Here is a 27,786-nt window from a genome sequence, read left to right on the forward strand (position 1 = left end):
TTCAGGGCTCTGCTGCCTGATACCTGAAACACACACACACACACACACACACACACACACACACACACACACACACACTAATAAATACATAATTATTATGATTATGATTATCATTATCATTATATTTCAGTTTCATGAGAGTATTGAACCCATTGTGATAGACGTTCATAGAAAAGGTATTTGTTGATGCAGATTGTGATTTATTTATAAAGAGATTTATTTATCCCCTCCTCCTCCCCCTCCTCCTCCCCCTCCTCCTCCCCCTCCTCCTGCTCCTCCTCCTCCCCCTCCTCCATCACTTAAAGATGGCGGCTGCAGGAAAAAGCCTGAGAGACACCAAAGCTCTCAGAGAGTAAACAGTAGCCGACCTCCCTTCATCGGGTTCGGACCCCAGAGGAGAACCAGATCCCGGTTCGTCCCCGGAGTCAGATCAATTACTATCTAATGGCTCCTGGTGATCAATAGTCTGATCAATAACCTGCAGGAATCAGGTATCAGGTCTGCAGTCAGACGAGAAGCGAGCTGCTGCTCCGCTGCAGCACTGGAGAGGAACTATTGAAGCTTCTTGTTTTTTACTTTACTTATTAATCACGTTAAAAACAACAAGAAACTCAGACCCGGTCTGGACCTGAAACCAGGACTCACATGGGACCCGTAGACTTCCTGTCCAGCTTCTTCAGCAGCGTCCTGAAAGAAATCAGAAACACAGATGGTGTCAACCGACGGCTAGAATCAGCACTTTTCTCGATGGACTTCTGCACACACTCGACGATCGGAACGTGAAATCTGAGTGAAAAGACGACGTGAGGCCCAGACGTTGGTCTGACGGGCGAGTCAGCAGTTTGACTGAACCCTAAACAAGCTGAAACACCGGAGCTGGCGCTGGGGGTCTGGGTCTGGGACCAGGTCTCGCGGGACCTGCTGCCAGCACCTGTGATGGATGTGTTTAGATGAGTGGCGTTAGTTCAGCAGGTCTGGGAGTCTCGGACGGGACACAAGAACTCACTGGCATGCTAGAGATATCTGAAGGTTGCTAGGTTACCACACCCAGCCAGCCGTCCAATCAGCTGGCAGCAATGTGGGAGAAACAAAGAGAGAGATGCTGCACTGAAGTAGACCTCCCACCATCGGACCACCCGGCTGCCACGCCTGGGTGCATAAATCAAACTCACAGCATTTAGGTTTCAGGAGGATCCACCTCCTTTCCTTCCTACATTTCCCAGAGTTCCCAGAGTGAAGGTGCTCTTTTAGCTGCTTGTGTGAAGTGTAGAAAGTTACAGAAAACAGGACCAGCAGGAAGAAGACCTCCAGACCTCCAGGACCTCCGGAGACCAGCTAGCTAACTAGCCAGCCAGAACAAAACAGTAAAAAGTACAACATGGAGGAGAAGTAGAAGTACTCAAGTCAAGTAGAAGTAACTGAGTACTTGTACTCTATTACGTTCCAGGAAGACATTAACGGGTCGACTGTCCGTCTTCTTCTCTTTGTGTCCGAAACAAAACCACGGATTAGTCACGCTCACCGCACCAGAACACCCAGAGGTCCTGAGAACTTTATCACACACACACACACACACACACGCACACACACACACACACACACACACACACACACACACACACACGCACACACACACACACACACACACACACACACACACACACACACACACACACACACACACGCACACGCACGCACGCACACACACACACACACACACACACACACACACACACACACACACACACACACACACACACACACACACACACACACAGTTTTCAGGCCAAACTTCATCCAAACTGACTCAATCAATCAGTGATCGGTGACGTGTGGACCAGATTACAGATCTCGTGTTGACTTTCGTTTCCACTCAGACACAGAACGTTGTTATCTGTCCTCACAGACGTGACCACGCCCAGCCTGCGTCGCTACGGCAACGGCTGCTGGCATTGGCCTTCGCAGACGACATCACGGCGCCTTAGAGTGTTTGTGGTGACGACGGCAGCTTCCCTAACCTCCTTCTTTCCTTCCCTAAGCTCCATCTTTCCTTCCCTAACCTCCTTCTTTCCTTCCTTAAGCTCCTTCTTTCCTTCCCTAAGATCCTTCTTTCCTTCCCTAACCTCCTTCTTTCCTTCCCTAAGATCCTTCTTTCCTTCCCTAAGCTCCTTCTTTCCTTCCCTAACCTCCTTCTTTCCTTCCCTAAGCTCCTGCTTTCCTTCCCTAAGATCCTTCTTTCCTTCCCTAAGCTCCATCTTTCCTTCCCTAACCTCCTTCTTTCCTTCCTTAAGCTCCTGCTTTCCTTCCCTAACCTCCTTCTTTCCTTCCCTAAGATCCTTCTTTCCTTCCCTAAGCTCCTTCTTTCCTTCCCTAACCTCCTGCTTTCCTTCCTCATCTTTACTTCCATACTCCCTCATTTCCTTCTCTACTCCCTCATTTCCTTCCTTCCCTCCCTCACCATTATCTTCTCTGCAGTCTCATGCTTCCTTCCTTTCATCCTTCCTTCCTTGTTCCCTCACTGCCTTCCCTTAATTTTCTGTTGTCATGGCGACAGCTCCAGTATCAAACAGCTGATAAGATGACCCACAATCACTTCACTGATTTATTCTGGTGCTGTTGTCATGACAACGGAAACACACGGATGGTGTGGGCCGGTCATGGTGCTGCTGTTTGTTTAGACTTTAACACACAAGTCCTTCCCTGCTTCCTCCTCTCCTTCCCTGCTTCCTCCTCTCCTTCCCTACTCCCTCCCTCCCTGCAGCTGTGAGTTAGCTGATGATGACGTGTTCCTGTTATCGTGATGCGTTTCCTGTTTGGTAGAACACAATGCAGAGCAGTGATGTCAGAGCTGTTCTCCAATCAGCACACAACTTAAAATTCCAGCGGCAGAGAATCAACTGACAGAGCTGAGAACACACAGACACACACACACACACACACACACACACACACACACACACACACACACACAGACACACACACACACACACACACACACACACACACACAGACCCCCCGGCCCCCTGCTGCTCTGACAGATAAGAGCTGAGGCCTCCGTCCGTCCATCTGCTGCAGAAACACACTTCAACAACATGCTCCGTCAAACTGGTCTGAGACCAGCTGAAGTCCTGATGCAGACCAGCCCCTGGGGGGCGGGACCCAGAGAGGGATCAACACAAATCCTGAGATCTGTTACAAACGATCACCACCCGTCTCACTGCCACGGCGTCACCACCCGTCTCACTGTCACGGCGTCACCACCCGTCTCACTGCCACGGCGTCACCACCCGTCTCACTGCCACGGCGTCACCACCCGTCTCACTGCCACGGCGTCACCACCCGTCTCACTGCCACGGCGTCACCACCCGTCTCACTGCCACGGCGTCACCACCCGTCTCACTGCCACGGCGTCACCACCCGTCTCACTGCCACGGCGTCACCACCCGTCTCACTGCCACGGCGTCACCACCCGTCTCACTGTCACGGCGTCACCACCCGTCTCACTGTCACGGCGTCACCACCCGTCTCACTGCCGGCGTCACCACCCGTCTCACTGTCACGGCGTCACCACCCGTCTCACTGCCACGGCGTCACCACCCGTCTCACTGCCACGGCGTCACCACCCGTCTCACTGCCACGGCGTCACCACCCGTCTCACTGTCACGGCGTCACCACCCGTCTCACTGCCACGGCGTCACCACCCGTCTCACTGCCACGGCGTCACCACCCGTCTCACTGCCACGGCGTCACCACCCGTCTCACTGCCACGGCGTCACCACCCGTCTCACTGTCACGGCGTCACCACCCGTCTCACTGTCACGGCGTCACCACCCGTCTCACTGCCACGGCGTCACCACCCGTCTCACTGTCACGGCGTCACCACCCGTCTCACTGTCACCACCCGTCTCACTGTCACGGCGTCACCACCCGTCTCACTGTCACGGCGTCACCACCCGTCTCACTGCCACGGCGTCACCACCCGTCTCACTGCCACGGCGTCACCACCCGTCTCACTGTCACGGCGTCACCACCCGTCTCACTTTCACGGCGTCACCACCCGTCTCACTGTCACGGCGTCACCACCCGTCTCACTGTCACGGCGTCACCACCCGTCTCACTGCCACGGCGTCACCACCCGTCTCACTGCCAAGGCGTCACCACCCGTCTCACTGTCACGGCGTCACCACCCGTCTCACTGTCACGGCGTCACCACCCGTCTCACTGCCACGGCGTCACCACCCGTCTCACTGTCACGACGTCACCACCCGTCTCACTGTCACGGCGTCACCACCCGTCTCACTGCCACGGCGTCACCACCCGTCTCACTGTCACGACGTCACCACCCGTCTCACTGTCACGGCGTCACCACCTGTCTCACTGCCATGCAAACATGTGATCGGCTTCATTTTTGAAAAGTGCTCTGTAATCAATAAGTGTAGCTCAGTGGATCAATACATCCCAAACAACTCACACTTAACGCATTATTATTCAGGTTTCCTGTACTAATATCACTGATTAAGAACTACTCCCCATAGAACATCAAAGTATTATCAGCTAAATGTACTTGTACATGTAAAAGTACTGCTAAATGCAGTACAACGTACAGTACTAATAAAGTATCCATTAGAAATACTTGAGTACCCTATAATCGTACAGCTCTGATGCTTCAGTGAGTCAGACTGGTGAGGGATTCGCACCAACAACCTCCTGCTCCTCCTGCTGCAGCAGCAGAGTCTCCTGAGGAGCTTCTATTGTGTAACAGTAGAGACGATGAGTCATCAGGACAGAAATAGAGGAGAGCGCCCACGCTGCTGCTGCTACGAGGCGTTCAGGGACCGTAGGAACCACACACACTGAGGGTTCTCAGAGGGAACGTCTCCGCTTCCTACAACGTACGGCTACGACCAATCAGCATCCACGCCTGTTCATGGGGACCAATCAGCATCTACACCTGTTCAAATAGACCAATCAGCATCCACGTCTGTTCATCAGGGGCGTCAATTGGGTATGCCAAGGTATGGCAGCTGCCACACCTTGGCTCCAGGGGAAAAATGTAAATATTCGTTTTTTTAATACATTTATGGAATTACTCTGTGTCAATTTGTATTGATTAATCTATTATTTAATACATATAAATTAACTACAAGTGAAAATCAGAACAACACAATCGATTTATCTTTCCCAACACTTGTATCCCCCCCCCTCCATATCTTGAAATGTGGTATCTCCCATTGTTGCAATGACATAGTGAATGAAGTGAACAGAATGAGTGAAATTGTGTTTGTCAGAAAGGCTATTACTGCTGTCTAACCCTGCCGCTGGATGCGTAACGGCTTTGACTGAATTGATTGATTAACGTGCGTAGTTAAGTGTTTGTGTCCATAGTTATGTTAGCGGGATGTGAGTGAGACTGCATTTGAAAAAGTTCAAATTGTCCTAACCACACAGATAAGCTACATAGCAGACTTGTCACTTTTGTTATGAATATTTGCTGGGAATGTATATTGATTGATACTGTAGTTAAGTCATGTGACTAGTAACCTTGCCATACCTTAGCTTTGGCTGAAATGACGCCACTGCTGTTCATGGGGACCAATCAGCATCTACACCTGTTCATGGGGACCAATCAGCATCCACACCTGTTCATGGGGACCTATCAGCATCTACACCTGTTCATGGGGACCAATCAGCATCCACACCTGTTCATGGGGACCAATCAGCATCCACACCTGTTCAAATAGACCAATCAGCATCTACACCTGTTCATGGGGACCAATCAGCATCCACACCTGTTCAAATAGACCAATCAGCATCCACACCTGTTCAAATAGACCAATCAGCATCTACACCTGTTCATGGGGACCAATCAGCATCCACACCTGTTCAAATAGACCAATCAGCATCTACACCTGTTCAAATAGACCAATCAGCATCTACACCTGTTCATGGGGACCAATCAGCATCCACACCTGTTCAAATAGACCAATCAGCATCTACACCTGTTCATGGGGACCAATCAGCATCTACACCTGTTCAAATAGACCAATCAGCATCTACACCTGTTCATGGGGACCAATCAGCATCCACACCTGTTCAAATAGACCAATCAGCATCTACACCTGTTCATGGGGACCAATCAGTATCTACACCTGTTCATGGGGACCAATCAGCATCTACACCTGTTCATGGGGACCAATCAGCATCCACACCTGTTCAAATAGACCAATCAGCATCTACACCTGTTCATGGGGACCAATCAGCATCTACACCTGTTCAAATAGACCAATCAGCATCTACACCTGTTCAAATAGACCAATCAGCATCTACACCTGTTCATGGGGACCAATCAGCATCTACACCTGTTCATGGGGACCAATCAGCATCCATGCCTGTTCAGGGATCCAGGAGTCAACCAGAACTCAACATGACTAAAAAAAGATATGATATTAACAGAGCTACAGGAAGTATCCAGGTCCTGTACTGAAGTAAAATTATTAATACCTCACTGTATAAACACTGTAACAGTACCGTATATTTTGTGGTATCAGTACTTTTACTTAAGTAAAGGACATGAATACTACCTACTGTACCTGGCAGGAAATAACAATAACACACACACACACACACACACACACACACACACACACACACACACACACACACACACACACACACACACACACACACACAGCAGGTCGTTTCTAGCTCCCTCAGGACTGTCGACTCATTATTCACAGCTGCAGCAGCTTCAATAGGACGGAGAGTCATCAGTTAGTCTACAGTCCACACGGTGGTCATGTGACCTTTGACCTCTGTCAGACATTCAGGACCACTGGTCAAAACTTCTCTCTGGTTTCTCTCGCTCTCTCTCTCTCTCTCTCTCTCTCTCTCACACACACACACTAACTCAAAAACACCATCACCCAGGTCAGATGTTTCAGTCAGAAGTATTATTGTCTATAATAGTATTGAAAATACTCAAGTACAAGTACTATGGGTAGTACTAGTACATGAAGATGTGCTGATGTTTTAGAGATGTGGACTGTGATGGGAGGATTTGAGGCCGGCCGGCAGATGTTGTTGAGGAGGGGGTGTTACATAAAACCACCCTCTCCTCCCTAATCCTCCTCCCGCCTCCTCCCGCCGCTCCTCCGCAGCGTGCTGCCTCCCAGCAGCCGCTTATATAACTCCATCGATCGGTGATTATTATCCTCGATAATCCCATAATTAAAGGTGTTTCATATAAGTGGCGGTAACGAGAGAGAGAGAGAGAGAGAGAGAGCGAGAGAGAGAGAGAGAGAGAGAGGCATGAGGGGGGGGGGGGGGGCGTCGGAGCGTCTCTGCCCCGCTGCGGTGCACCGCAACCCGGCGGTGTCACAGCGCCGGCTCCCCGGGCAAGGTCGACCACAGCCTGGAGAGAGTCGCGCCGAAGTCCCGCTAGAAAAGGCAGCATTTAATCCCCCGGTATCTCTGTGTACTCCTCCTTTAACATCGTTACATTATCTGTAAGTCTGACTGTATATATACATCCAAAACGTAGTTTCACGTCAGAGCATCGAGCATTCATCTCCATCACACTCTCATAACAATCTAATCCCCTAATATTCCTGTATTAATCCTATAGATTATATATGACGCGGACTTGTTTTAAACGCGCGCTGCTCCGGGAGACGGCCGCTCACATCTCTCCAGAATATTCCACAGCAACACTTCCGGTCTCGGGCAATAACAGGTGACGTTTAAGGTCGCACGCGCACACAGGTGTTGGTCCAAGTGAAATGAGGATGTTACCTGGTCGGTGTCCGGTGTTCGGCACGAACATCCAGCAGCTCCGTCACCAACTGACTCTCTCAGCGCGCGCTCTCAAATATAGTCGGGGCGCGCGTCAGAGCGCGTGAGCGCGCCGCGTGTGTGAGCAGGAGTGTGTGACTCTGTGGAGCATCCATTACCTGTCTGTCTCTCTCCCTGGACCAGTCCATTACCTGTCTGTCTCTCTCTCTCTCTTTCTGGACCAGTCCATTACCTGTCTGTCTCTCTCTCTCTCTTTCTGGACCAGTCCATTACCTGTCTCTCTCTCTCTCTTTCTGGACCAGTCCATTACCTGTCTGTCTCTCTCCCTGGACCAGTCCATTACCTGTCTGTCTCTCTCTCTCTCTCTGGAACAGTCCATTACCTGTCTGTCTCTCTCTCTCTCTCTGGACCAGTCCATTACCTGTCTGTCTCTCTCTCTCTCTCTCTGGAACAGTCCATTACCTGTCTGTCTCTCTCTCTCTCTCTCTCTCTGGAACAGTCCATTACCTGTCTGTCTCTCTCTCTCTCTCTCTCTCTGGAACAGTCCATTACCTGTCTGTCTCTCTCTCTCTGGACCAGTCCATTACCTGTCTGTCTCTCTCTCTCTCTCTCTCTCTCTGGAACAGTCCATTACCTGTCTGTCTCTCTCTCTCTCTCTCTCTCTCTCTGGAACAGTCCATTACCTGTCTGTCTCTCTCTCTCTGGACCAGTCCATTACCTGTCTGTCTCTCTCCCTGGACCAGTCCATTACCTGTCTGTCTCTCTCTCTCTCTCCCTGGACCAGTCCATTACCTGTCTGTCTGTCTCTCTGGACCAGTCCATTACCTGTCTGTCTGTCTCTCTGGACCAGTCCATTACCTGTCTGTCTCTCTACCTGTCTGTCTCTCTCCCTGGACCAGTCCATTACCTGTCTGTCTCTCTCCCTGGACCAGTCCATTACCTGTCTGTCTCTCTCTCTCTCTCTCTCTCTCTCTCTCTCTCTCTCTCTGGAACAGTCCATTACCTGTCTCTCTCTCTCTCTCTCTCTGGAACAGTCCATTACCTGTCTGTCCGTCTCTCTCTCCCTGGACCAGTCCATTACCTGTCTGTCCGTCTCTCTCTCCCTGGACCAGTCCATTACCTGTCTGTCTGTCTGCCTGTCTCTCTCTCTCTGGACCAGTCCATTACCTGTCTGTCTCTCTCTCTCTCTGGACCAGTCGATTTCCTCTCTCTCTTTCTGTCCTGACCTCCTCCTCCTCCTCCTCCTCCTCCTCCTCCTCCTCCTCCTCGCCCGGAGCTCCAGCAGCATCAGACAAAAGCTCTGCTGACCTTAATGTGAGTGAAGAGCGTCTTCATTCAGATCAGCAGGTCAGAGAGGAGGCGGCTCCTCAGGGAGATCTATGATGTCACAGAGTGTCAAACAGTCTCATCACGGCCACAAACACGTAGCCTAGCATCATCAACCAGACTCCATTCAGAAAACCAGCGTTTTAACAGTAGTTATCTTGTGGTCTTGCAGACAGACCTAACAAAGCATGACTCAGCACTTTTTACTGATCACCATCATGATGGAGTTATTTCAGCATCCTTTTCATCTGGTTATTGATATTAAATCACAGACAAATATGATATTCTGAGTTTGTTCTTTAAGTACGAAACTAACTTTCTCTAAAACCTTCAGACAACGTTAATAACATGACATTAAAAGCATGACATTAAAAACAACAGACAGAATTAATATTGTAACATTGTATATTATCTGATCAGCTGACGTTGAGTCAGCAGTTCTGTTCTGGAGGTCAGAGGTCACCGGGGTCTCAGGGAGTCCGGGTGATGACACTGACGGTGGTCTGAGCGGCACTCCGGATGTCCTGGTCCTCCTCTGCAGCCTTGCTCCTCCTCGCCAGCAGAGGGAGGTGCTCCTGCAGGAGGCGGCGGCCATCCGGAGCTTCGGCCAGAGCGGTCAGAGCCCTCAGGGAGTACAGGACCAGCGTCTTCCTCCTCCTTCGCTCTTCCTCCACCTCCTCCTCGTTCCCGGCCACCAGGTGGAGGAGGACAGGGACAGCGTTCAGATCCAGACACTGTCGCTTACCTGCAATCAGACTCTCTTAGCTGATTGGCCAGGAGGAGTCACATGGTGCGTTCAAAGTTGAGACAAACTAAATCTCAGCATGTGGACATTAAAAAAAAACCGGAGCGAACTACGTCTCCCAGGGTGCATTTCACCAGCAAACACCCAATCATAGAGCTTCATTCAACAGTGAACCGAAAGCTTAACTTGATAAACATTTGAATCTGATTCTGGGTCAGTTTGGGATCAATTCAGTAACCATGGCCACAAGTTCTGCACCGCGGCATCGTCTCCATAGCAACAGCAGCTGAGGCTGATGGGTATTGTAGTACATAAAGACAGTTTCAACCAGCGAGGTGAAGTACTTCCAGGTGTGTATTTGTACCTGCGGTGATGATCACAGCGTACATGAGGACTCCTGCAGCGTTGGTCTGGACCTCCACGTCCCGGTCCCGGAGCAGGTCCACCAGGACAGGAAGGACCGCCCCCTCGCACACCTGCTGCCGCCCCTCCTCACAAACACTGGAACCAGTGGAGAGACGGGGACTCACGTCAATGTTGGAAAAATATCAATATCAATATCAATAATGATCCAAACCTGTGTTTGTCCTGCCCAGGGGAGGAGCCTAACATGCTAACTACAGGCCTAAGGGGAGGAGCCTAACACGGTAACTACAGGCCTAAGGGGAGGAGCCTAACACGCCAGCTACAGGCCTAAGGGGAGGAGCCTAACACGCCAACTACAGGCCTAAGGGGAGGAGCCATAACACACCAACTACAGGCCTAAGGGGAGGAGCCTAATACGCCAACTACAGGCCTAAGGGGAGGAGCCTGACACGCCAACTATAGGCCTAAGGGGAGGAGCCTAACACACCAACTACGGGCTAAGGGGAGGGGCCTAACACACCAACTACAGGCCTAAGGGGAGGAGCCTGACATGCCAACTACAGGCCTAAGGGGAGGAGCCTAACACGCCAACTACAGGCTAAGGGGAGGGGCCTAACACACCACCTAAGGGCCTAAGGGGAGGAGCCTAACATGCTAACTACAGGCTAATTGCCGCGGGGCCTAACAAGACTACTACAGGCCTAAGGGGCGGGGCCTAACAAGACTACTACAGGCCTAAGGGGCGGGGCCTAACAAGACTACTACAGGCCTAAGGGGCGGGGCCTAACACGCCCTCGTAGAGGTGAAGCTGAATCTGAACCCTTTAAAACAAGCTGCAGCCGTGGATCTATATCAATAAAGTTATGACAACGATGATGATGATAATGATGATGATGTCACGGGCGGTCCTTTTCTCCGTCTCACCTGAGCGCCATCATGGCGGCGGCCGCCTCCCTGCGGATGTCGGGGCGGCGGTGGGAGAGTTTGTGTCTCAGCAGGGAGACGGCGTCGGAGGCCAGAGCCGGCAGAGCGTCCAGCCTGGAGCAGGAGGCGAGGGTGGAGAGGAGGAGCAGCACCTCCTGCTCCTCCTCCTCCTCCTCCTCTGCTCGGAGCTTCAGCATCAGCAGGGGGAGGAGAGGCAGGAGAGCTTCTGCTCCTGCAGTCAGAGAATATGACGTATATGAAGTAGACCTGATAGAATATCTGCCGTGTCATGCTGCTGCTCGTTCATTCGATGACTCGACAGATTGGCCGTCGTCAAGGTGAGTGGTTTACCTGCCGGCAGCAGGGCCAGGCGGTTCAGGACTCTGTGGACCCGGGTCCTGCAGGAGGACTGGGAGTCGGCCACCAGCTGAGCCAGACGAGGGAGGAGGGAGGAGGACAGCAGGGCCCGTCTGTGGGAAGACACACAGACACATACCTGTCTGTCTCTCTGGGCTTCACAGTGACCTGGACAGTTACACTGTCACACACACACACACACACACACACACACACACACACACACACACACACACACACACACACACACAGACACACACACACACACACACACACACACACACACACAGACACACACACACACAGACACACACAGACACACACACACACAGACACACACACACACACACACACACACACACACAGACAGACACACACCCACACACACAGACACACACAGACACACACACACACACACACACACACACACACACAGACAGACACACACACACACACACACACACACACACACACACACACACACACACACACACACACACACACACACAGTGTCCAGCCTCCTGCCTGTCTGTCCCCTCCTGTCTCCAGCTCCTGCCTGTCTACCTGCCGATGCTGTGATTGGTCAGCAGGAGGATCAGCTGACAGCTTTGTGTTCTCACTGATGGATCTTCATCCTGAAACAAAACCTGCAACGACTCCAGAAAACCTGCAGAAGAAGAAACATGATGTAGAAGTATCTGAAAAGGATGTATACTGTAAAATACTACCAGGATGGATAAATACTTCAGTAAAATTCTACTAGGATGGATAAATACTTCAGTAAAATACTACTAGGATGGACACATACTTCCATAAATACTACTAGGATGGACACATACTTCCATAAATACTACTAGGATGAACACATACTTCCATAAATACTACTAGGATGGACACATACTTCCATAAATACTACTGGGATGGATAAATACTGGGTTCTTCGTTAGAGCTACTTCCTCTCCGTTTTAAAGAACATGTAAATGACATTAACCTGTGTGTGCAGCGCCACCCAGTGGTGGAAAACATCATCATTTAACTGACGACCCGTTAAAATGTTTGTTGATGATCGATCCTTTCACAATAATTGTTCTAATTCCAATCAATCAACGGTGTCTGATGAATAGATCATAATTATAATATATTGAGTAGCGGCTCGTTACCCCCGGTGACGGTCTGGTGGAGCTGCTCCGGGTCGTGGACCAGGTCGCACAGGGACGTCAGAGCCCGGAGCCTCCGCCCCGCCTCCGGCCGCTGCAGCTCCGCGAACAGCAGCGGGACGGCCCGCCGGCCGAAGGGCACCGGGGCCCGGGTCGGGTCTGCGAGGGAGCCGGCCATCAGAGGACCTCCAAACGGGAGCTTCAGACCAGCACGGACCAGAAACCCACCAACACGGTTGCCTAGTAGCCGCGTACAGAGCGTCGACGCGATGACGTCACATCCGGGTGAAGCGTTTGATTCAGAATGAAACTGTAGAACACGAACAGTAATCGATATTGTCCTTTAATCCTGTTTTATGTATTAATCGTCTTTTATTCGTTCATTTAAAGTTTAATATAATCATCAAAGTCAGAACATCTGGAACCACAGCTGGTTTTATCAGGACAGTCGGGTCCTGGTCCTGGACTAGGGAGCAGGACTTGGGCTTAGCGAGGGAACTTCAGCGTTAACCCCGGTTGACTTACCGAGGCGATAACCAGCTTCGTGTGACCTCTGACCTCTGACTGCCTTAGTTAGGGATAACTGTAAGATACCTGCCCTGTTGAACTGGCTGAGTAGTTCAGCTGTCCCTGTTAGCATTTCTGACGTGACTGCATCTGTAACCATGGCAACAACGTGTTAAAGTGCTAGAGCTGCAGTAAGACACATTTAATATGCAGTACTTGTGTGATAGTATTATTTTAATTATACACAGCAAACAGTTTCATTACTTTATACATGATATGCAGATAAGAACTTTTACAGGCCTTCAACTGCAACAAAGTGTTCTAATCATCCACTCATAGTTCTTATTTTGATGGAGTCAAACTTCATCACAAGAGGTTTAAAACGTTGAAAACATTTAAACCAGTAATAAATGCCGCTCCTCCCCAGGCTTTAGTTGGGTTTGCACTCGGCAGGATCAGGATCATCTGGATCAGGCCTCAGTTAACCAGAGATGAATTATTATGAGACGTCATCAATCTGAATACAGTGTCTCTGTGTGCATCACATGGATGGAACCTCAACATCTAATCCTACTGTATGAATACATACATATCTCAATAAATCAGCACACAAGAGTTTTAAATTGTTGTGGTTTTCCTTTCATAAACATAATAAACATCATTTTCAAAACAACTTTAACTGTTAAACTCAGACACAGTGCTTCCTTTATATATCCATGAAGTGTTCTTAACGTTAACTGCAGCATTATATCATTATTTCGTAGGTTATGAATGTGAACCAGAAGTGACGGCTACATGTTCATGTAAAGGTGACCAGGTACTCTGGGTAAGCCTGGATGTCGTTAAAGACTACAAACATGGATGGAGTGCCCGTTTGATCAACAACGCTGTCGTACAGGTCTGTGGTGCTGGCCGAGGTCTTGGAGGGCGGAGTGATCATGCCGGCTCTTCCTTGGGTGAAGTCCCCGACCAGGACTCTGGCCAGGTACATGCGTTTGTGGCCGCTGGCGTCCGGTCTGGCGTAGCCTTGTGCGGAGTAGCCCGGGTCCACCGCGAAGTAGGAGCCGTTGCCGATCGCTGCACCTACTGGAGACGACGGAGGAACCCAGACCATCTCAATACGCTGTTATCAAGTATCTGACGTAGTTACGTGTTCTTTGGTTACCGTGGGTTCCTGCGTAGCTGCGGTTGAAGCCTCGTTCGTTGATGAGGTCGACGGACGTGGCCGGCGTGCCGTGGAAGAGAACCTTCTCGTTGTTGGTGTGCTTGTTCTTCGTCTCCAGCTGCTTCTTCATCAGCTGGTAGCTCCGCCACAGCGTCACGTTCTGGACCCGCTCGACCTGCCGACACGGACAACACCTCAGTCAGTCACATCCTAATCATCCTGCTGCAGCATTTCAAATACAGGCCCCGCCCCTTCCTGTGGACCGCCATGGGACCTTTTTGTGGAACATATTCATATGATAGTCAAGAGACATCATTTGTGGAGGCAGGCAAGCCGAGTCCTGCTCATCAGAGGATGAACCTACGGTGAGGATGTTGAGGGCGAGGCCGTTCTTCGCCAGCTCCGCCTCCACGTCCTTGTATTCCCGGGATGTGACCTTCAGAGGAAACAGCTGCAGAAGGTCGTCCTTCATGTCGTCCCAGTGTGACGGCAGATCGCCGCCATCTGCTCACACAATAACAATTAGAGTCAGAACCACACTCCACTGACCAATCAGGCTCCTCCCATCAAATCGCTGACTCGTTGAATAAAAGGTTTTTGTATGAAAATCATGCTTTGAGCACGGCCGGATCTGAGAACACGTTTCTACATCATCAGGTTAATGAGCCGTGAAAACCAGATGGCTGACCTTTGACCTCTTTCCTGAGCAGCTCCACCTGCCGATTCCTGCTTAATGACACCGCCTTCAAAGACTTGACATCAGCGGTGAACTTCTCCCTGTTGATCTTGATCGTCACACTCCGTTTCTGCACCAGCGCCTCCTCCAGCTCCAGGTTGGTGTAAAGGTCAAAGGGCACGGCCGACCCCCCGGGTTGCAGGAACTGCCACTCCACCAGCTCACTCAGCAGCAAGGCCTTGCTCTTCAAGTTCTCCGACCGCTCCACCTTCCGGATGATGTCCCTGGTGGTCAGAAAACACACTGTTCATTTGGTATGTTTCTATAAACCACTACGGCTCATTCCTCCACTGGATGTGAAATATGATAACGTTCATCATGTGTCGCTGTTAATAACAGCTATTAAACATTCTCACACCAAACTGACCTCTGATTAAACATTGCATTAAATATTTCATTTTCTAAATATGTATTTTTGCCGACGAGCAATCCAGCCTATAAAAGGCTGTTTTTTAAATGGAGTCTGGTGCAGTGCTGCTACATGAGATCATTGATCTAATGACCCCCGACCCCGTCGACGCGGTGCTGTTCTGACCTGACTGCAGACTCGGCGGTGTAGACGTCTCTGGTCAGACCCTCCAGGTGGATTTTGGGCTCCTGGTCCTCCTGGTCTTGGTCCAGACGGATGCTAACCGTCAGCTTCCTCTGCAGGGCCTTCAGCTGGTCCATGTCGGCCTGCGACAGCTTCCTGATGAACTGGTCTGTGATGGTTCTCTCCGCCTGCTCGGCCAAGATCAGCTCCTTGATCCTCTTCTGGGCCTGGCTCACGCCCTGAAGGGAACGCACAACATGGTTCCTGGGAGGTCAGAACATGAGACTTCAGATTCATCAGATCCTTTCAAAGAGAGAAGAGCTCACCATGTCGTTGTCGGCACACAGCTGAAACACCGTGGGTTCAAACTCCTCTCTCTCCAGGACCAGGACTTCGGTGCTGGCTCGCTCCTCCCCAAGTCCCATGAAGAAGGAGGTGACCTTGTCTGAAACAGCGTAGAACCAGATGGAGACATGTTTGTGGAGCAGACTGAGTTTCTACGTTATTAAGATTTCGAGACAGGAAGTCAGAAGTACTGAGAGACAGACCAACATGTTGGTTTGAGTCATAAGGAAGAAGGCGGAGTTTACTAAATACCTTTGATCTTGGTGAAGGTGCTCTTCTCCTCCACCTCCTCTCCCTCTCTCCTCTTCATGCTCCTGTGAAACTCCGTCATCATGGCCGTCTGGAAGATCAGGATCTTCACGCTGCCAACAAACCTGGGCTGCTTCTTCCTCACGAAGTCCACCACGGCCTCCACCATGCTGTCTGCCACCGCCGCCGGGTCGGCCCCTCCCTGCCCTGAAGGGGAGACGATGGTGGTGGTGATGATGATGAAGGTGTAGTACGGACTGAAAACCTGAGTGTTTAGTAGCCAACATTACCATGCCTAGGATTTATTTTCTGACTTGCTAAAGTTTGAGTTTTGTGAGACTATAATTTATTTTTGAGCACTTTTCTCTCTCGGTAACACGACGTTATTCATAACTTTTTAACGGACTGAACTACGACGTCTTGGTTTTCTCACTCCTTAAACTTTACTCGCTTCACTACAAGCTGTTTAACGGCCTGGTTTAGTTATCTTGACATAAACAGACCATTTACGTGTTATTCATGACTACTTTTTGACAAACTGTACAGTGTTTTAGGAAGGTTTTCCTTTGTGATGGTTGAACGTTGTAGATTTGGTTCAAAGATAAGATCGTATCTGTTCTCTAATTTGTTTTGTTGATCTTATTTTCTTATTCTTATAGGCCTAGATTTAAAGCTGTTGGTTTTTATTATTTTGCATTTTTTAATGTTAATAAAAATCCAAATTGTCTAACAGACCTCCTGTTCTCCTCATTGCCTCCTGGTCCGTGACAACAGTATGGCTAAAGTAGTCTAGAAAAGAACTATGTCGAAATTTCACTCAAAAAGTCTGTCGTTAAAAGTGATTAAAAAGTCATAAAAAGGCGCCGTATCATATGTCAAGCAGTGAACACGAAGTAAGTCCAAAACAGTCATAAAAAGCCATCGTCAAAAAAAAACAAGTCGTTATGTGGAATAAAAAGTGAAAAGTCGACTAAATGAATAAAATGTGGTAAAAAGCGATTTAAAAAGTCAAAGTATGGAAGAAAGTAATCAAGTCTTAAACCCACTTCAGAGACAGAAGAGACTAAACACACTGGGATGTTATGAAGCCGGGTCACCTGAAGAACTCCACAGAACCCCTCACTGTAAACCCAAACATGAGAACCGATGACATGACGGAATGAACAGACAGGAAACGAGTGAGAGGAAAGGACAACGGGTCACTTCAGAGCAGAGTTCAACCAAACACCTGCAGAACAAACCTGTTCCCAGAGCCGGGAAGGACACGGACGTCAGCTTGTTCTCCTCACAGAACTTCAGCACTGCGTAGACCACCTCCTTGATCTTGGCGGGGTCCTTCTGGCCGACCACGTGGATGATGTGTCTGCTGGGCAGCAGGCCGGCCGACGTCAGGATGAACTGGACCGGCTGGAAACCCGGAGAACTCACTGCACACAGGAAAGGAGCCGGGTCAAACCATCAGACGCTGTACTGGGACGTTCCCAGCAGTGACTGGGCTGAACTGTGTGGTGAAAATCTGCCGACTCACCGGTCTGTGAGCACTCCCACTCAACGGTCAATCCGGCGGCGTCTAAAATGGCCTTCGACACTCCTGAGGGTTCATCCAGAAGAGAAACGGTTCAATGGATGATGTAACAGGTGAACCACAGCCAAGAATCCCAGAGGCTGCTGGGTAAACTGGTTCTCAGTGTATTCATTAACTCAATCAACCAATCAGGGTTTGGGTTGGATCATCACAGTTTTAATGTGACTATAAGAACCTGCAGACAGACACGCCTTCACCAGCCAATCACGCTGCTTTCATTAGAACGTTCCAGAGAGAGAGGACCAGCAGACAAGCGGGCGTAGTCACCTGATTTAAGGTTAAAGTCCTGATTGGAGGAGTTGATGATGACATCACAGGCCTCCCTGGTGATGTCGCCAGATGACACCTGCAGGCTGAGCTGACCCATCTGCATCTGGTACACACCGAGGGAGGGGGAGGTCACCCGGCCGAAGCAGGCTGACACACACACACACACACACATATACACACACACACACACACACATATACACACACATATACACACACATACACACACACACACATATAAACACACACACACACACACATATACACACACACACACACACACACACACACACACATATACACACACACACACACACACATATAAACACACACACACACACACACATATACACACACACACACACACACACATATACACACACACACACACATTTACACACACATACACACACACACACATATAAACACACACACACACACACATATACACACACACACACACACACACATATACACACACACACACACACACATATACACACACACACACACACACACATATACACACACATATACACACACACACACACACATATACACACACACACACACACACACACACACATATACACACACATATACACACACACACACACACACACATATACACACATATACACACACACACACACATATACACACACACACACACATATACACACACATATACACACACACACACACACACACACATATACACACATATACACACACATACACACACACACACACACACACACACATGATTAAAGTTGTGTCTTTGAGTGACTGACCCCTCCCATTCTGTTTGATGTTGTTGTTCCAGACGTAGGGGGCTTCTTACCTGAGGACTGCTGTGATTGGCCAACTGATCGCCGAACTGGTGACTCGTTAAACTCTCGAACTTCACGTTGAACGCGTCTCGGACCAGTCTGACCTTTGAACTCCTGGGTAAAACACTGACAAACCAGATGTTAATAGATATGATGTTAATGCAGGTGTAGGACGTTGCTGCTCACAAACCTGCATTACCCACAATGCAACCTGTCTGCAGACAGTTGTAATTGTGATGAACGACCAGAACTCACCTCCACAGTTTGGCTGTCACTCGGGTGAACCACGATGGCCACCTCCCTCAGATGGCGAGGAGTCCGGCGGTGGCTGAAGGCCTGGATCTCCTCCAGCAGGACTCGGGCCACCACGTCTCTGGGGAAGCTCAGGTTTCCTGTGCCGATGGCCGGGAATGACAGCGACGCCATGCGACGCTTCTCAGCCTGCTCCAGACAATATTTGATGATCGTCACCAACTCCTTAGACGGAAAAGACAAGTAAGACGGGGAGCAACCGGGCGGCTGTGCAGCGTGGAATAAAGTCTGTGATCAATAACCTGGGACGAGGGCGTCACCGTACCAAAACTAGGATAAATATGTTAATACAGACTTTGTTTTCCTATTAAAACATATTGATGTATATATTAAAATGTATATTCATTTAATAGTGTTAACAGTTTACAGTAATCTGGGTTCTCTGTACTGGTTTATTTGATAGTTTACATCATGGAAACAACCAGAAGACTTTTTGTGTAAAACAGCGCCCCCACTGCCCATCAGTAACCGTTCAGGTGGGGAGTGGTACTGCAGCAGGGAGACAGAGAGGCTTCCAGAATAAAAACCCACTAAATGATAATAAATCCAGATGAAGTTCTGTGAGAAGTTGATGAAAGAAAGCTGCTGAAAGCAGGAAGACCACACGGTAAGGGTAGAAAGCTCTGGGTGAGTTATCATTAAACCCCTCACCTCCTCCGACTGTCCGTCTCCGTTGTTCCAAAACGGGCAAACGGCATGAAAGACTTTCCGACACTTGAGCTGGAAGCCGTCGGTGATGACGACGTCGCCGTAGGGCAGCGCGGTCGCCCCGGCTTCAGACCGGACGGCTGACTGCAGGCCGGGTCCGGCCGCCGCCAGGATGGCTTTGGACACGGCGCCCTGGTTCAGGTTCATGGCCTCAGAGATGGTGTTGACGATGATGTCAGTCTGAAATCACAGCAGCAGACACAAGTATTCACCCCCGTTGTGTTTCCTATTTATTATCATCTTAACTTGCATTTATTGTCTTTTATCAGCATATAATAAACAAGGAATAATAAATCAGAGTGGTTTGGATCCAGACTCCAGTACTCACAGTCTGGTCCTGAATGTTTCCCCTCTGCAGAATAATCTTCAGACCCCCAGCGGTGGTCTGCTCCATCCTCGCCGACCTACAGCCAATCACAGATCAGAACACAACATTATCCCGCCAACATACTGGCAAGTCCTGACATTATGCCGATAATCATTTACACACGGGTCTAAACTCTTCCGTTACCAAGCGATGTAAACGTGCGTTAAACGTGAGCGGAAGTTAAAGGCTCTGATGAACTTTTCCGTCGTTCTCGTTATCCGAGTGCCGGCAGCATTGAGCTCCCTACACTCCTCACTCAGGATCTACATCGGTCCTTTTGATTGGACCCGATATTATAAATATGACAGACTACAAGAAGAACCAGAAAATACAGAGAAGAAGAAGAAGAAGAAGAAGAAGTAAAGAAGAAGATGCTTACCCTCCGTTCCCTCCGTGTCCCCTGGAGCTCTGACCTCCCGAGCTACCTTGAAGACCTCCTCTTCCTCCTCCTGCTCCTCCTCGTCCTCCTCCTCCACGCCATTTGGGTGACTGGCTCTGACCTCGACCCTGATAGCCGCTGTGAAGTGAGCGAATGCTAAGCTAACTAGCAGAAAATACCAAACTATGCCTTAAAATGTTCAATCCAACTCCGAAATAGCTGAAGTGTGTCCTAATCAACAGTAAAAGTTCATTATCATTAAAAAAGGCTTTCCGCTTACCCAGCAGCCCCGGTGGCTCCTCCTCCGGCCGGCTGAGGTGCCATCATCGTCGGTCCCAGGTCCGTGAAGACTCTGTTGACCGCTGTGGCCAGGACTCTCACCGTGTTATCGTTGTTGTCCACCAGGTGGACCTCCGTCAACGATCCCTGACCTCCTGGACTGTCGCAGAACTCCCGCACTGCCTCAGCGATGGTGTCGGCGCAGAGGTTGACGGGAAACCCGAACACACCGGAGCTGATGGCGGGCAGTGCCACGGTGCGGCAGTTCACTCTCTCCGCCTGCGTCAGGCTGTTTTTAACGGCGAGCTTCAGACGCGACACCGACGTCCGCTTGTCGAAGTCGGAGAACCGCGGGCCGACGGCGTGTACCACGTACTTGCAAGGCAGGTCACATGCACCGGTTGTGACGGCGTCGCCCGGACGCAGTTTCCCGTTCTGGGCGACGTGGTCGTTGCTGATCTTCTGCAGCTCTGGTCCTGCAGCTTTGAGCAGTGCGAACGCCAAACCGCCGATGTGCTGCAGGTCCTCGTTAGCCGCGTTGACAACGGCGTCCACGGCGAAGCTGCAGATGTTCGCCCTGCTCACCGAGACCAGGACTCCACTCGTGGACTTCACCTTGCAATAGCAGAGACCATTATCTTGCTCAGCGTTCTCTTCCTCCTCTTCCTCCTGATTCTCGGGTCCCAGCACCACCACACAGCTGAACTCGCTCATTATCGTAGACAGGAAGAGGCTTCCTTGAGACTCAAAGTACTTCTTGGCTCCGGGCTTGTCCACGGTGAAGCGGTCGGTGGACAGCGCGGCCGTCAGCTCCTGAAAGCAGCGTCTGGCTTTCTGCACGTGAAGACGAGCTCCAGCAACAGTGATTCTTGGTCTTTCTGGATCAAAACGGACTTCAACGCCATTTTCTTTGGCGATACCCGCCCAGTCCTCTGATTTCTTCTTGCAAAGGAACTGAACAACAGCGCAGGACTTGACACGGATGGTTTCCTGAACTCGTGAGTAGTTCAGGATGAACTCCCTCAGACTGCTGCAGACCTCCTTCACCGCGTCCGTGAAGCCGACCACCGTTATCTTGTCTCGTCTCTCCTGGTGGATCTGAATCGCCACGGTTTTCTTCGATGAGTTGTGAGCGTCCAACAGTTGCTGGCTCAGGTTCACCCAAAGGTCAAGTTTCAGGACGTCCTGGTCTTCCACATCCAGAGTGTGTTGGGCCAAAGCCGACTTCATCGTACTCTCTGCGGTGGCGAGGGCGCCCTCAGAACTCCCCAACAGGCAAACCCTGTTGTTGTCGATGGTGTAGATGGCAGTGATGCCCTTGGAGGTGAACAGGTCCTGCGACATGGCCATCGGCTCCACCGTCTGGAGAAAGGGGAGAAGCCGTTCTGGGATGTTCAGCTGCTTTTTGCTCATAGCCACATTCCTCTCCAAGATCCAGGCCTTGGCCTGGAAAACCTCTGCAGGGAGTCCTGCCAGGGTCAAGGTCTGGGCGCCGGCATCGAAGGAGAGTTTCAGGTCGGGGGAAATGTCCTGGGCTGCTTTCTGGAAGCCCTCCTGATTGAAGATGTAGAACATTGCAGCGGACATCGGCATCACCTCGGAGACGCCGTCCGTCTGGCGTCTGATCTGAGTCATGGCTCTCCCAACGATGTCCTCCACCGGACCTCTGAGCTGTTTTATGTCGTCAGCTCGGCCTGCCACCGTCAGAATCCCCCTGGATGCGTCCGGCACCAGGACGGCGTCGTCCCTGACAACCGAGCGGACCTCTCTCTCCGCAGCCTTCCACGCAGGTGCGTTCACCGAACACTCAAAAGCTGAGTACTCGGACATGAGCTGGCAGAAGGCCTGCTTGGCAGTCCCCCTCCACTTCTCCACCTGCTGGGCGGTCAGACCTTTCTGCCTCAACAAGCCCGGGAGTGGGCGGAGCTTCACTTCAGGGTTGTCCAAGTCCACGCTGCAGAAGAACGGATGCATCTCCTCGTTGATGCTTTTCATAAGTTTCTTCATCAGGATGAATTTCCAGACGACGTGGTGGACGCCCTCGGTGAAGGCCTCGGGCATCCTCCACGTCGGCCTCTCTTTGCCGTACAGAGCCGTGCCCAGGGACTCGTAGTACGGGTAGACCTTGACAGGGATGGACCGCATCACGTAGTCTTTCTGCATGCAAATGTTTTCCACGACTGCAGGATCAGGGAGTAGAAAGCTCTGGTCAGTGGATACAAGGCATTTCATGAATACTGATGTTTTTAAGGATGAAGATGAGGGAAACAGTGTTATTATTATTATGTTATTATAATTAAAAATAAAAAGCCCAAACCTTTGGGGTCCTTGAATGTTGCGATGGCAGCCCCTTCCATCGGGATCATGACCACGCTGACCGGCAGGACCCAGTGTTTCTCAAAGAACAGCTCCAACAACTCTGGAAAGGAATCAGAGAGATTTTGTAACCAGACCAGCATCCTTGCTGCCGGCGGAGATCAGGCATTGAGCCGTTTGTGTACCTTTGGACACAGTTGGAGTGAGACTCTCCACTCGGATGGCGTCTGCTGCCTCCAGTGGACGAGCGGTCAGTCCGTATCTCTGCAGCTTCTGGCTGGACTTACCGGCGGCGAGGAACTTCTCCACATCTGCAAAACACCCAGATGTCTCCTTTGAGCCTGGGACAGGCTCCACAGGTGACCCTTACACATGTCGGTGGTCGTGTTGCACTGAATGTATTATCATTTAGTGTTTGTTCTAGAAGCCTCCCTGTCTCCCTGCTGCAGTACCACTCTCCACCTGAAGTGGAACGGATGAGCCGTGGGGGGGGCGCTGTTTTACAAAAAGTATTAATAAATGCTGTTTAATGCGAGTTAACTATCGAAGAAATCACATAACAGATCGCTGCGAACCGTGTACATTCTTATTTAGTGTATTTCTAAGACTTTAATTCAAAGGTTATTTTAGGTTCCATGTTCTGTCATCTATTATTCCATTATTTTCCTGACGCGGCATCGTTACAACAATAGAATGAATAAAAACGGGCATGACTGAAGAATTGAATTGACAGTAAAATGAAGGAACTGCTTCCATAATAAGAAGAAAGGATCGTGGATGTGGATCCGTGTGGCGTCAAACCTGCAGGTTGGTCGAAGGTGACGGCGGCCCTGTTGGTCTCCCACAGGACCTCCAGACTGTAGCAGCTCTCATCCAAGCCGGAGAGGTTCTCCACCAGCATGGACAGCATATCTCTGGACATGTTGTCCGACACGTTGTCCATCACCACGGTGACGCTCTGCACAGACGCCGACTCTGAGAGGAGACAACAAATCTGCTTCAGCATCGCCACCTCATCGCCTTCATCGGAGCAGTTTATCTGGGCAACAGATTTGGGATTTTAAATGAATGTATGTTCATCTTCCAGGTCGATTCCTGGAATTAACTTTGAGGCCAAAAATAGGAAACATTTACAGACAGTTAGTAGAGTTTAGTTCAATTATGTTGCGTTCGAATGTGCTTTTAAAATCCAGGTTAAAATGTGTTCATCATAAATAAAAAAAAAAGAAAGAAATACATTTAAAAAAACAGAAATATTTAAACACTTGTATTTTCAGCTGACGTGCTGAACACCAACTCAAACACTTGCTAGCTGAGTAATTCATTGGAATAATTTACAACGGAATTTAAGAATTTAAAATAAAGAATTAAAAAGGTTTCTATTCACCCGGTTCGATCTCTGCAGAACCTCCACTTCCAGGTTCAACTTCAGACTTCTGAGTCTTTGAATCTGTCGATGAATCAGAGAATCAATAAGATCGGGTTTGTTCACATTAGGATCAATTATCTTCTAAATCATTATCTTCACGATTCATGAGCCAACAGAGAAGAAGTGTTTGACCTGAGACGCCGTCGGCGTTCGTCGGGCTCTGAAGAGAGAAAACAAACACAGAACGAGTCAACGACCAGCTGATCTCCAGCTCAGAGAACAACACACACAGAGGGACTCATTCTCTGCTCAGGACTTAGCCCGGGTCCAGGCAGATACCCTCCCCCAGAAAAACATGTTTAAGTACAAGTTGTATTATATATATGAACTCTGGCACCTTATTTACATTCCTTATACCTCATTTAATCAGAGGCGTCAAAAGTAGAGACGCTATCTACTCCAGTAGAAGTACTGATACTTGTGTGTACACACACACACACACACACACACACACACACACAGACACACACACAGACACACACACACTGCAGTGTAAACCTCTGAGACGTACTGAGGCAGAGATGAGACGTAGGCTGATGGTCTGGTTGTCCAGGAGGATTTGGTGGTTCCCTCTGGCGAGGACTCTCTCTCTCACTGGAAGCAAACCGTGGAATATACAAGCATTATCGTTTATTTGACCCCAAACACACCGAAACCAGGACGACACAAGATCAACTCATTTAAAACATAAATGAATAAACACATGTATCAAGAAGAAATCAAATGAAGTAGAAACAAGATCAACTACACACCTAATGCTTCTATGAGTTAAACTAGCAGTACTTAGTGGTAGTTTATCTAATAGGATGCTTTCTCTCCAGCAGACAGTTTATTGACCATTTGTCAGACCAATCAAAACTCAAGCTCAACTCAAAGGAACACTGATGAATTCTGGGTGAGTGGCGTACAAGGTTCATTCAACGTGTCTTGTGATGTTTTGGTCCGTCAGGGTTGTGTGTTCCTGCTGGTGTGTAGGTGTGTAGGTGTGTAGGTGTGTGTGTGTGTGGGGGGGGGGGATTCTGATTCTGCCAAACTGACACTTAACTGAGCAATATGTGTTTGTTTTAGTTTTTACTGAATAAGGCAAACTGTTAGTTTACCCTGACAAAGAAAAGGATAACACTTATTTTGTTGCATTTGGATGTTCGTGAAAAGAATAACAAAGTATTTTGAGTATATCGTTATCGCCTAAATACCCTGAAATATGGTGATATTCTTTTAGGGCCATTTTGCCCCCCATATCCCCCCCAGGATCTGAACAGGCAGGGGGACCGGTGAAGTGCATGCTGGGACACATTGATTAGTTTCCAGGGACACAACGATCCTGATTAATAATCAGCATGAGCAGCTTGTGTCGCAGTGAACTCCTGTTGGTCGTTGATGACTCATCACGACGGGTTTAAACTCAGTTTGACACTTTGAACTAAAGCACAGACCGACTTCCGGAGCAAACGAGTCGAAAGTCACTGAAATCGACACTTTAAATTAAGTTAAAGTCGGACTTCCGGGCTGAACGCCGGTGTTTGGTAGTTTGATCCCCGAACACACTCACCCTCCGCGGATCGGAAGTAGACGGCCGCTCTCGGCGCTTCGTCCTCGGCCTCCACACGACAGTCTCCCCCGCTGGACTTCTTCTTGCTCTGGAAGTAGATCTGCAGTTTGTTCTTCGCGGTTTTGGTCTGAGCCGGACTCCAGTCCCCCTCCACGGTCACCGGCGCCGGATCCATGGTCCTGCCGTCCGATACAAACTCTCCGACGGACTGACACGACGCGGCGGCGAGGCGAGGCGAAACGATCCGGGTACTTTCACTTTCGTTTCTGGGGAAAACAAGAGAGACCGAGACGGGAGGGTTCCATTACTTATATGTGATAGGTTAGACAGGTTATATGTGATAGGTTAGACAGGTTATGTGTGATAGGTTAGACAGGTTATATGTTAGACAAGTTATATATGAGTGTGAGACAGGTTATATGTTAGACAGGTAATATGTTAGACAGGTTCTTTTCTTCATTGTTTAAAATAAAACAACGTGACTCAAGTGTTTAATATTCAAAGGAAACTTCTCGTTGACCTGATTGTTTGTTTTCAGTGTTTGATCTCGTTTATTGACCTTCTAGTTCATGAATGTTCTGGAAGCTTCGTCTCCACCTGATTGTATTGATCCTTCATCCTTAATCCTTTTATCTGATCATCGGGATACTAAATGTTTTTAATACAAAGAAACTAATTAAAGGTATCATGTTGCCAATAAAATGTACATTTAAAAAACATAAGGGTTCAATGAATTACAAATGCATACAGAGCTGTCTCTGGGTAACGATATAATAAATATTAATTGATCAATAAAACACATGAAACTTAAAAATGTTCAGTTTCAGAAACTGTCCTTCAAAGTACTTTTACTTCTAGAAAGTAGTAGTACTACAGACATATTCTGTTACAAGTAAAAGTCCTGCAGTCAAGGTTTTTTTAGGAGCTTTTTCATTTGTTTGATTACTTTATAGTATTTTTTGACAGTAGGGGCACTATAGTGTCCACCTGGATCTGGACCTGGACCGAGACCTGGACCTGGCCCTGACCTGGACCTGGCCCTGATGCTTAAAGTTCAAGTTCAACTTTAAGTGTTAAAGTCATCTTAGTAGCTAACGGCATTGGTAGCGACCTGTCAATCAGCAGGTAAGCCCCGCCCCTAACATGTTACATCATGAAAACCGTGGGAGCGTTTTTAATTCGGCTAATTGTCCTCGAAGAGTTGACCAATAAGAATAAACTTTAAAAAAGTGGGATCTAAAATGAAAGGTCTGTTGGGAAGCTGAAGTTGGTGGTTTGAACGTCTTTAGTGAGCAACGTTGAATATTCCAGCTGTCATAACGATATAAACAACTCATACAAAGAACACTGTTGTGCATGAAGCCTGCTCAATACAACAGCGCCACCCAGTGGAGGAAACAAGAGCCTGCAGTTCTATCATCCAACAGCTCTTATGGCAATAGTTCAGAATTCTACTCATGTACCGTAATGAAGTACAAATTAGACGTACTTATACTTCACTGGAGTACTTCCTACGTCTCCTCCACATCTCAAGTACTTTGTACTCCACTAGTCTGA

General features: G+C 49.2%; 3 protein-coding genes across 4 annotated transcripts in view; all 3 read right to left on the reverse strand.

The window, feature by feature from the left end:
- Positions 1-7,865, reverse strand: part of LOC311023689 (dematin-like) — a 19,462-nt gene extending 11,597 nt beyond the window's left edge. The window contains exons 1-3 of the mRNA XM_084025681.1: positions 7,792-7,865; positions 646-687; positions 1-23 (exon numbers count right to left, since the gene is read on the reverse strand). The exon at positions 1-23 is cut by the window's left edge and continues 39 nt beyond it. The gene's annotated coding sequence lies outside the window, so the exon portion shown is untranslated. The remainder of the gene's footprint in view (positions 24-645; positions 688-7,791) is intronic.
- Positions 7,866-9,333: 1,468 nt separating this feature from the next.
- On the reverse strand, positions 9,334-12,903 carry LOC311023427 (radial spoke head 14 homolog). The gene is made up of 6 exons (XM_084025256.1): positions 12,670-12,903; positions 12,074-12,176; positions 11,504-11,622; positions 11,153-11,384; positions 10,227-10,363; positions 9,334-9,862 (listed from the first exon to the last, which is right to left on the reverse strand). Exons 1-6 carry the CDS (start codon positions 12,842-12,844, stop codon positions 9,588-9,590), a joined length of 1,041 nt encoding a protein of 346 aa, XP_083881382.1. The 5' UTR covers positions 12,845-12,903; the 3' UTR covers positions 9,334-9,587.
- Positions 12,904-13,423: 520 nt separating this feature from the next.
- Positions 13,424-26,482, reverse strand: LOC311023400 (protein mono-ADP-ribosyltransferase PARP14-like). Of its 2 annotated transcripts, none has more exons than XM_084025211.1 (23): positions 26,230-26,482; positions 25,189-25,271; positions 24,810-24,837; positions 24,636-24,698; positions 24,050-24,223; positions 23,434-23,559; positions 23,250-23,351; positions 20,934-23,112; positions 20,654-20,791; positions 20,236-20,311; positions 19,851-20,087; positions 19,143-19,364; positions 18,899-19,013; positions 18,053-18,202; positions 17,729-17,791; positions 17,442-17,627; positions 16,204-16,407; positions 15,933-16,051; positions 15,610-15,845; positions 15,027-15,298; positions 14,703-14,842; positions 14,339-14,513; positions 13,424-14,256 (listed from the first exon to the last, which is right to left on the reverse strand). In XM_084025211.1, exons 1-23 carry the CDS (start codon positions 26,402-26,404, stop codon positions 13,973-13,975), a joined length of 5,547 nt encoding a protein of 1,848 aa, XP_083881337.1. In that variant the 5' UTR covers positions 26,405-26,482; the 3' UTR covers positions 13,424-13,972. The 2 variants fall into 2 exon arrangements, with proteins under 2 accessions (XP_083881337.1, XP_083881336.1); XM_084025210.1 differs by having other exon boundaries at positions 13,424-14,259.
- Between the last annotated feature and the right edge of the window lie 1,304 nt (positions 26,483-27,786).

The sequence above is a fragment of the Eutrigla gurnardus genome (assembly GCF_963514095.1).
Source record: "Eutrigla gurnardus genome assembly, chromosome: 13".
Lineage (NCBI taxonomy): Eukaryota > Metazoa > Chordata > Actinopteri > Perciformes > Triglidae > Eutrigla > Eutrigla gurnardus.

What these genes read in the sequence shown, in the direction of transcription:
- LOC311023427 (XM_084025256.1), bottom strand. Translation starts at nt 12,844, where the DNA reads ATGGCCGGCTCCCTCGCAGACCCGACCCGGGCCCCGGTGCCCTTCGGC. An exon ending in CCTGGCCCTGCTGCCGGCAG is followed by an intron (nt 11,385 to 11,503) that starts GTAAACCACTCA and finishes CTCTGACTGCAG; the next exon opens with GAGCAGAAGCTCTCCTGCCT. An exon ending in GCCGCCATGATGGCGCTCAG is followed by an intron (nt 10,364 to 11,152) that starts GTGAGACGGAGA and finishes CACTGGTTCCAG; the next exon opens with TGTTTGTGAGGAGGGGCGGC.
- LOC311023400 (XM_084025210.1), bottom strand. Translation starts at nt 26,404, where the DNA reads ATGGATCCGGCGCCGGTGACCGTGGAGGGGGACTGGAGTCCGGCTCAG. An exon ending in GGAGCCACCGGGGCTGCTGG is followed by an intron (nt 20,792 to 20,933) that starts GTAAGCGGAAAG and finishes CTCACTTCACAG; the next exon opens with CGGCTATCAGGGTCGAGGTC. An exon ending in GTGACAGCCAAACTGTGGAG is followed by an intron (nt 19,014 to 19,142) that starts GTGAGTTCTGGT and finishes CTGGTTTGTCAG; the next exon opens with TGTTTTACCCAGGAGTTCAA.